At 31.7% G+C, this 9,547-nt stretch overlaps 1 protein-coding gene across 1 annotated transcript; it reads right to left on the minus strand.

The window, feature by feature from the left end:
- Positions 1-1,032: 1,032 nt before the first annotated feature.
- On the minus strand, positions 1,033-4,383 carry LOC139884302 (heptahelical transmembrane protein 1-like). Its single transcript, XM_071868352.1, has 4 exons — positions 3,971-4,383; positions 2,750-2,842; positions 2,329-2,377; positions 1,033-1,881 (listed from the first exon to the last, which is right to left on the minus strand). Exons 1-4 carry the CDS (start codon positions 4,270-4,272, stop codon positions 1,210-1,212), a joined length of 1,116 nt encoding a protein of 371 aa, XP_071724453.1. The 5' UTR covers positions 4,273-4,383; the 3' UTR covers positions 1,033-1,209.
- Positions 4,384-9,547: the final 5,164 nt, after the last annotated feature.

Here is a 9,547-nt window from a genome sequence, read left to right on the forward strand (position 1 = left end):
ACTTTTTGAGTTGTACAAATCGTTATCCTAAACTTAAACCATTACGGTTATTGTTGTAAGTTTTCAAAAATTATATCGTTAAATTTTGAACCTAAAACCTTAATCCAGGCAACATGATATTTTCCGACATTCGTTATAGATGTATTAAAATTTTCAAGTTTGTAGTTAGTTCATGATTCTGGTGGGAAAAATGGCCTCAACACACCCTCGACCCAACAAAAACAGAAGAGAAATTAACAATACAAGAATTAAAGTGGAAACTGCAAAACCGAATAAAAAACCACGGGGACTCCTAAAAGACTTGCACATCTAGAAGACTTGCACAATTTATTGAAAATGAATTAATATCCAACAGATTCGCGATTCATTTCATTAACGGTTGTTGGGATTAAACCAACTTTAAAGCTAAACAAGTAATGAACAATGAACAACCTGTAAATCATATCAATATCAATATCAACTATATTGAAATGATGATGGTAATAATCATAGATAAATAAGTAATAAGCACCAAAGTTTTCGTTAGTTACATGTATAACGGTTTTGCTTGGACAACTAATTTTGACATTTGAGTTTAAGTTTTGCATTAAGCTTTTACGCTCAAATACACATGTAATCCGTGCCCAGTCCAAGTCAACATTAATAAAGACTTGTGATTAGATTATAGTTTACACAAGTTTTAAATGGTGTCGTTTGGTTCAAATGTTCAATCAGTAGTTTTAGAGACTCGTTCCTCTACCCCTTACTCCCTTAGACAAAGAAAGTCATTGATCGGCCTATAATTTGAAGTAAATCGAATCGAATATAAAATTAATCAACACTTGTATAAGAATATTTCCATACATATAGCTACAACTTTAAGGCTCCGTTTGGCTCACGGAATCCAATGGGATTCCGGCAGAATTGGAGTTTAGACACGCGTCCTATCTAAATTCAATTACAGTTCCGCCAGAATCTAATTAGATTCCGTGAACCAAACGGGACCTAAGTTTAAATGCTTCTCAGTATACAAACAAGTCAACTATATGACAGTTAAAAATCAACAGTAAATTTGTGTAAAATACAGGTAAATAATTTGAACCCACTTTCACAACAAACATAACTCACAATCATATATTCATTCTACAAGTTCGTATAAATGGACCCAGAAACCGAAAATATCAACCGATCAACACAAATAGGTCCTAACACTTAACCAACTTCACATCACTAGCAACCAACTTGACCTCGAAACTCAAAAAACACAAGTGCAGCACCATAATGAGCCAACGCACCCATAATTACAAAACAATGAAAGATTTGGTGACTATGACCAGCCAAATCAAACCAACCAGGTTTCCATCTTTCTGGTATTCTTGTAATATAAAACATTGTACCAGTCAAATATGAAATCGCCATTGTTGTTTCATAAGCTAAAATCCCATTTCTTTGAGGTTCATGCCAATTCACCATAATAGCATGAATCGCAGGTACAATCCCAAAAAGACCCATTCCCATGAAAAGAAAAGCACGAAAAGATCGAAACTTTCCACTTGAAAGAGCCGGTGCTAGTAACGTAACTACAGTAAACATACCTAACGTTGTTATGCCGCATAGATATACGAACTGCCACATGGGTTCACATTGAAAAATGTAGTAAATTGGCGGGAAATATGATGTAATGATCATGATGGTGATACCAACATAATCCATTTGAAGGAGGAGTAAACTTAGGTGGTGCGAGTGGCATCCGAAAAGATGACACGTGCTGCTAGATAAAAGACAGAACATTGAGCCACCTAAGAACACAAAGAACGGCCACCGTGTAGCTACCATTCGTGGTGATCCAAAAGCCATATCTAGTGATGATTCGTGTTTTAAGTCAACGAGTTTTGGTGTATCCTGTAGTACAACACAAGAGAAATTAGTATGAAAAGGTTTTGACTTTTACAGTCAAATGCATATATCTTCAATTCAGAAAATTGGCACTCGAAAGATCAGATGTTGTTGTCAGTTTTATTTATACAATCTGATATTAGTGTTAGATAAATTTTGTATCATTTTTATCCTCTGCGAGAATTATTTGACTTAAAAAGTCAAAAAAAAAAGTTGTAAGGTTTTCCCTGTTCGGGTTACCCGGGAAGGGCGAGTAATCCGACCCCATACTCTAGTGTACGCAGCCCATCAGGAATACTCCCTGGCTGTTTCCAACCCTTCCCTGGCCACCCCAAGAATTGAACCTGAGACCTCTTGCAAGGATCTCAGGGCCCCAACCACTTGGGCTAACTTGGGATGGTTAAAATGTATGTATAATATGAAATGAAGTAAAAGGACTAAACATCCACATACCATCATTCCATTATGTGAGGCATTTCCACCTGGGCTTAACGGTAAAGACCTGAAAATTATGAAAATTATAAAACTAGAGCTATTGAAATCTTAAAGAAAATCATATTCAACATCAATCAAAGACAAAACCTTGCTTAACATGTTTTACAACCGGTTTATAAGATTATTCTTTAGATATGTTATAGTAATTTATTTCCAGTTCTTGACAGCCACTTATGTGTCATAATATTCTACTAAAGTGTGAACAATTGAGGATATAAAAAATATAATTGAGTTAGTTCCTCAACAATTTAAGTCTAGTTGTGATAGAAGAATAAGAGCAGCAAATATTTTAAGTATGGTTAACAAGAATACAAGATATCAAACAAGTGTCTTGAATCATGCTGTATAAAAATGTAGGAGAAGAAGAATCTTTGCATACCAAGTTATTAAATTTAGGAAATCTGAAACTTGAGGCACATGCATCAAGTTTGTAATGGTCAATCCCAAGAATACAACAAATCCAATTAGATGCCTACACATGAAAAACAAGCAACACAAAAAAATGTTAGTAATGCTACTATAATACCATTAGCACAACTTAAACTTTGATTAAAAACAGCAATTTTAGAAAATGAACATAGTTTTTCCATAACTTTGAGTGTCCTGACCATTTTGATGATTGTGTATTTGTGTGTGAAAAAAAAAAGAGTCAAAAGTATTATTACACAAAGTACAGGACTTGTGACATATCATTTTATTAGCTTTTGAGCTATCAACATATCACACAAGAAAGGTACAATAAATACACTCATATCAATTGCTTTTGCAAAATGGATATCTTTATTATTGTATTTTCAAATGACAACTAACTAATCTGTTTTAAGTGCTTGGATTAAAGTTTTTATTGTGAAAAACTTGAATGTTTAACGCAACTATAAACAATAGTATATTTGTAAAAGTCATGTAACACACAAAAGTCCTAATGTACATACAAGTTCATATTTTAAGACCTATAAGCTTATCAACTTCAGCTTATGGGCTAATATCAGCCATAACCTTAAGCTTATCGAATTTACCACATGTCAACAAGTCCCTTAGCTATATAAGTAAGTTAATCCAAACACCAGGATTATATAGAGAAATTTCAAATTAAATCATTTCCTAATGGTAAATCAATAGGGGTACCCACAAAACATTAACAGCAAACTCAACCTGCAATTTAATATGAATAAAAAAATAAAACCCCAAAATGAAACTTGGTCCAGTGATCATAGTCAATACCAAAAGTATGAAACAAGTATTTAAGCATATTGTACAATAGTGCACATATCCATGGAACCTATATGAATCATCAAACTTGCCCTAACTAAAGTTTAAAACAGAAATGAATGCAATTAACCAAACATCAACATTTGTAAGAGCTCCCATTTAGTTGGAGTAAAGTACTTGATTAATACTGTATTTATTTTAAATTATCTTTAACATAGAAACTTTTTCAAAATATTCAAATTCATTGAGTATGTCCAAATTATCGAACTTTCTCTCAAAAAGATGAAATTAGTAACATACCCATCATCAAACTTTATGAAAAAAAATCATGAATACCCAAACAAAAATTTGAAATTTCTACAAAATAGAGAGGGAGATAGATTATACTTACGTCCATACATTTAGGGTTTCATTGTGCCAATGAAAAAGACTAAAAAAGGCTTGTTTCAAAGGCCAATCAGCTCTGTAATAATTCAAAATAAACTCATTATCCTTCATGTATTCTGGTAATTCTTCATATCTCAATAAAGGGTAGTCTTTTTGAGTCTTGTGATCCTCAATCTTCTTCTTGTTCTTGTTCTTGTTCTTGAACTTATTTCCATTTTTGATAAAAAGATTTGATTTTTCATCATCAATTAAGATCTCTCTAGATCTTCTTCTCTTCCAAACAGAAGACCAATTATTTGAGTTCATATTTTTTAAGTTTTTTTAATTTGAATCTGTGACACCCACAATACAAAACACAAAAGTGTGTGTATGTATTGTAAAATGTAACCAGATTCAATAATAGTAATGTGTTTATGTAATAACAATGGAGACGGGAATCAATGAATGAATTGAATCAAATACCCACCCACATGTATGATGTATTTATGGGTATGACAAATGGTACCATGTATGAATGGGTAAAAAGAGTTTATATTTGAAGGCAGTTAAGGCTATTGCAGCAACTACTACCCACAACTTATGAATTAAAGGCCCCCAATTTTGCTCTATTCTTTTACTTAAAAAGACTTGTTTGTAGATCCTTTTAAGATATTCTATTCCCTTTGATTATGTCATTTTAATTTTAATAATTTTATTTATTATTATTATTATTATTATTATTATTATTATTATTATTATTATTATTATTATTATTATTATTATTATTATTATTATTATTATTATTATTATTATTATTATTATTATTATTGTTATTAAACTTTTCTTTATGTTTAAAGATAGTTTTTACTTATGTTGAGAAGTATTTGGAATTTGGATTTTTTTGTATGTGTGTGTGTGTGTGTGTGTGTGTTATATTTTGCATTTATAAGTTTTATTTTTTGAATTTTGTAGCAATAACTTTAATAATGAGAAATATAATCACAATATATAATCATACCATAAGGAGTAATTGGCATTAGAATACCCCGTATTGGCCGAGAGGGATGTTAATTAGTCCGATATGGATCGAACAATATCGTATCCAGATTCATCTAATTTTTTCTCGTTCATATTCATATCCATTTAATTTCAGCTCATTCATCCTTATTCATATTCACCGGATTAAGCGGGTTAATGAATACCCATTGGATATTCAAAAAATGTTATAATGTTTTCGAGTATGCAATGAAAACGAAAACGTAATATAACAAAAATAAATATATCGTAACATAATTGAAATCTATCCACGAGAACGTGTCATTTTTTTCGGAAATAGAACATAGTCTGTTAAATTACTATCAACATAGATTATAACAAATTATTGTGTAATTTGTATCTTTATTTTGCTACATATTCGGATTTTATTATAATATATCATAGTTAAATAGTTAATAGTTAATTTATTATATGGTTGCAAATAAAATAATGTGTAACGATAAATGCATTAGATAAATGCATTTCTAATAGTAAATGTGTATACATATATCTATATTTATGTATTTGTATATGTATTTCAGGTGTTAATGTATATATCTATGGATGAAACTTTTCATCCATATCCATATCTATTTAGGTTCATCCATATCCGTATCTATATCTATATTCATTTGGATTCATCCATATCTATCAGGAAACGTATAAATTAGGTGGATATTCACTGGATCAGGTGACTATTGTTATCTCTAGCTGAAAGTTACTACTCATTAAGAACAACTTAGTCAATTTACATTTTTTTATAAATAATATATTTATCATTCTAACGTCCGTCATGATGACGTCATCTAGTTTTTCTATTTCCTTCTAAGTTGCTGACGTCAAAATGACATTATCTGAAAAGAAAAATCTTGTCGATCGTCTTTGTTTTCTCTTCCTTTTTATCTTATTATCACCTAATTTTTTATCTCTATCATGCCATTAATTAATATTAATTGTAAACAAATTCCTATAAACATACGTAAAATAAACTAACTAATGTGAAGTATTTAGTTTTGTACCAATATCGATATGTGTATCGTATGGGAATTGAGCTTTCATAATGTATGTATGTAACTGTTCATCGACAAGACGTCATCAAGATTTTTATATTTCTTTTTTATGACGTTGACGAAATGATGTTGTCATCCGAGTATTTTTCCCTTTCTTGCCGACTTTATTTTTTTTCCACCCTATTATTTTTCCATTTATTATGTCATTAATTAATATTTGTGTAAACATGTATCTATACATCTATAATCTATATATAAACATAGTTAAAAATAAACTAGTTAATGGTAGCATTTATTTTGTGGACATCGTTGTCGTCATGAAGACGTCATCTAAATTTTTATACTCCGTAATTCTTATAAAGAATGATGACAAAATTACCGAGAGATGATGGTCACGAAAAACGGTCAAGGAAATAGCTACGTGCTACTATAAGACTTAAAAGTCACGTAGATCTTAATTGCAAAAGCAGCCAACTACGTACAGAAACACAAATTAGACAACAAAAACAGGTTGACGAGACAAGTGTTAGTTTGAATGTATTTTGAGAAACCAAATATGTGTTTTGTTGTTTGTATGTACGCCAAGCAATTAATTCCAATATTAATACCATCCTTAGTTATATATCTTTTCAGTTACATATTCAAATCAAATACGTATACGACATCTAGTATCTTTTCAGTTATATAAGATTCGTATACACTTGGTTAAATGTACTCCTAAGTTACATGTCACGCGTGAGATAAGAGGATATGTTAGAACATGTCAAACGTTTATTCTTAGTAAAGACATATACTCATGCAGACGAGTGAAGACGAAGCAATGGTGGGGTCTACAAGCATTTTTCTCATGTGCAACCAGTGTCGATTCCAAGATCAAAACTCAATAGGTCTTGAATTTTTTTTTCCAGTATTAATTATATTTTATTACTATTTTAGTGATTGTTTACATTCAAAGAATTACAAATTTAAAAAATATATAGGGTCCGAGTAATTAAATTTAGTGGTGTCCTATTCATCTTAAAAGAAAAAACTATAAGTTCGAAAAATATATAGGATCTGAGTAATTAAATTGAATGATGCTTGCAAGGTTGTAAAAGTCGCGAGTCGGGGACGCATCGGTCGAGACCTAAAAAGAACGCGTCGGCCGAGTCGGGGACGCGTCGGAGACGCATCGGTCGTTGACAACGTTGACTTTATTAATAATTTCTTAAATATATATTTATATATGTATAAAATAGTTGATTCTGTACCATATATTTCTTAGATAAGAACTTGAATTTAAAAAACAATCAAACTTCAAACTCAATTAATGTCATCGAGTACATAATCAGTAAGGACACATAGAAAAGAACGGCCCAAAAAAATGAAAACAAACCCTAATTTTAAAACATATCACATCTTGACGAAAATTTGACCGATTTTGACCGTTTTTGACCAACTTTGACCGTCTTTGACAGACTTTGACCGAACTTTTAGCTTTGACCGTCTTTTGAGTCGTTTTCAGAAAAACGGGACGGAGAAACCAAAAAACGACGCATCGGCCGACGCGTCGGCCAAGTCGGCCGACTTTTACAACACTCGATGCTTGAGTTAATTTGTTAACGTGGAAAATAAAATGTAAACAAAGTTGCATAAAAACAAAGCTATTAAGGATTAAGATCCTCTTAATATTACTCCATACAAAAAAAAAAAAAAAAAAAAGAAAAAAAGAAAAAAACAACCTTACCAACACAAAAATAACCATTCTTTTTTATAAACACAAATGTTCTATTGTTGAAGTTATAAAGGAGAATTACGATGATGTAAAGTGTTGTGAATAGAGGGTCTTTAAAGTAGTATTATAAGAGAGTGTTCTATGATGTGGTTAGGTATAATTGGTAGTCGAGTATAATGTTGTATTTAAAAATAAAAAACAAATTATCTGATTGGTTGTTGTAGTGCTGTTGAAATGACCCGCAAAGTGGCCTTAGGAGCTGCATGAGCTGAGTGCTCATCACAACTTGAGAGACAATCGCCCTTCACAAGCTAAAGCGGAAGACTAACCGGTATCTTCAGGTTAACAACTAAAACCATGGTAGGATATATTAGTTAGCCGCATTTTTTATGCTTATAAGGAATCAATATTTCTTTCTCTATTCGATGTGGGACGGGGTATTACAAACTCCCTCACTTAAATTCCTGACATCATCGTTAGGCCGAATCATAATCAATACCCAAGATCCATACCCCAAGAGATGTACGAGTATTGTGTCCGTCACACCCCGTGAGGATACCCTAGGAGATGCACGAACCGAGTGTCCGTCACACTCCGAGAAGCCTATGGCTTTGCTACCAGATGAAACGACCCGCAAAGCGGCCCTAAGAGATGCACGAGCCGAGTGCTCGTCACAACTCGAGAGACAATCGCCCGTCATAAGATAAGCAATGGACTAATCGGGTATCTCCATGTTACAACTAAAAACCATGGTGGAAGATACTAATTAGCCACTGAGATGACCCGTCCTAATCCATAAGGACGAATACAATAACATATGATTACATTGCGAGGTTCTGACCTCTATATGATACATTTTACAAACATTGCGTTCGTTTTTAAAAGACAATCTTTCTTTACATCGAAAGTTGACGGCATGCATACCATAATATATCCAACTATAATTGACTTAATAATAATCTTGATGAACTCAACGACTCGAATGCAACGTCTTTTGAAATATGTCATGAGTGACTCCAAGTAATATCTCTAAAATGAGCAAATGCACAGCGGAAGATTTCTTTTATACCTGAGAATAAACATGCTTTCAAGTGTCAACCAAAAGGTTGGTGAGTTCATTAGTTTAACATAATCGATCATTTTCATAATTTTAATAGACCACAAGATTTCATTTATTCAATAATCATACACTCGCAAGTGTTAAAAAAATTCATTCGTATGGATTGAACACCTGGTAACCGACATTAACAAAATGCATCTAGAATATCCCCAAACATATAATCGAAGTACTAAAGCAGTTCAAATTCTCTGACTGGGGCTTGTCAATGGCCCATAGATCTATCTTTAGGATTCGCGTCAATTGGTGGCAATTATAATAAACACCAATTCTTAGGTTACCAAGTTCAACAAGGGCGATATACGGTATAACAATTCAACCATAGAATGTAGTTTCGATTACTTGTGTCTATTTCGTAAAACATTTATAAAAGCGCATGTATTCTCAGTCCCAAAAATATATATATATTGCAAAAGCATTTAAAAAGAGAGCAAATGAAACTCACGATACGATATTTTGTAGTAAAATATGCATACGACGGAACTGAACAATGCAGGGTTGGCCTCAGATTCACGAACCTATATCAAGTATATATATTAACACGTATAATTGTAATCAAATATTTTCATCTACTAATTATATAATTCTTATATATTTAGTGTTTATATAACTAAATTTCAATTAAGATATGTATACTTTTTATATATTATATCTTCAGTTATATGTTATATATATATATATATATATATATATATATATATATATATATATATATATATATATATA

Source organism: Rutidosis leptorrhynchoides, chromosome 1 (genome assembly GCF_046630445.1).
Source record: "Rutidosis leptorrhynchoides isolate AG116_Rl617_1_P2 chromosome 1, CSIRO_AGI_Rlap_v1, whole genome shotgun sequence".
Taxonomy (NCBI): Eukaryota; Viridiplantae; Streptophyta; class Magnoliopsida; order Asterales; family Asteraceae; genus Rutidosis; species Rutidosis leptorrhynchoides.

Coding starts and splice junctions, on each gene's coding strand:
- LOC139884302 (XM_071868352.1), bottom strand. CDS start 4,272: ATGAACTCAAATAATTGGTCTTCTGTTTGGAAGAGAAGAAGATCTAGA. Junction 2,843..3,970: donor GAAACCCTAAATGTATGGAC/GTAAGTATAATC, acceptor TTTCATGTGTAG/GCATCTAATTGGATTTGTTG. Junction 1,882..2,328: donor CCTCACATAATGGAATGATG/GTATGTGGATGT, acceptor GTTGTACTACAG/GATACACCAAAACTCGTTGA.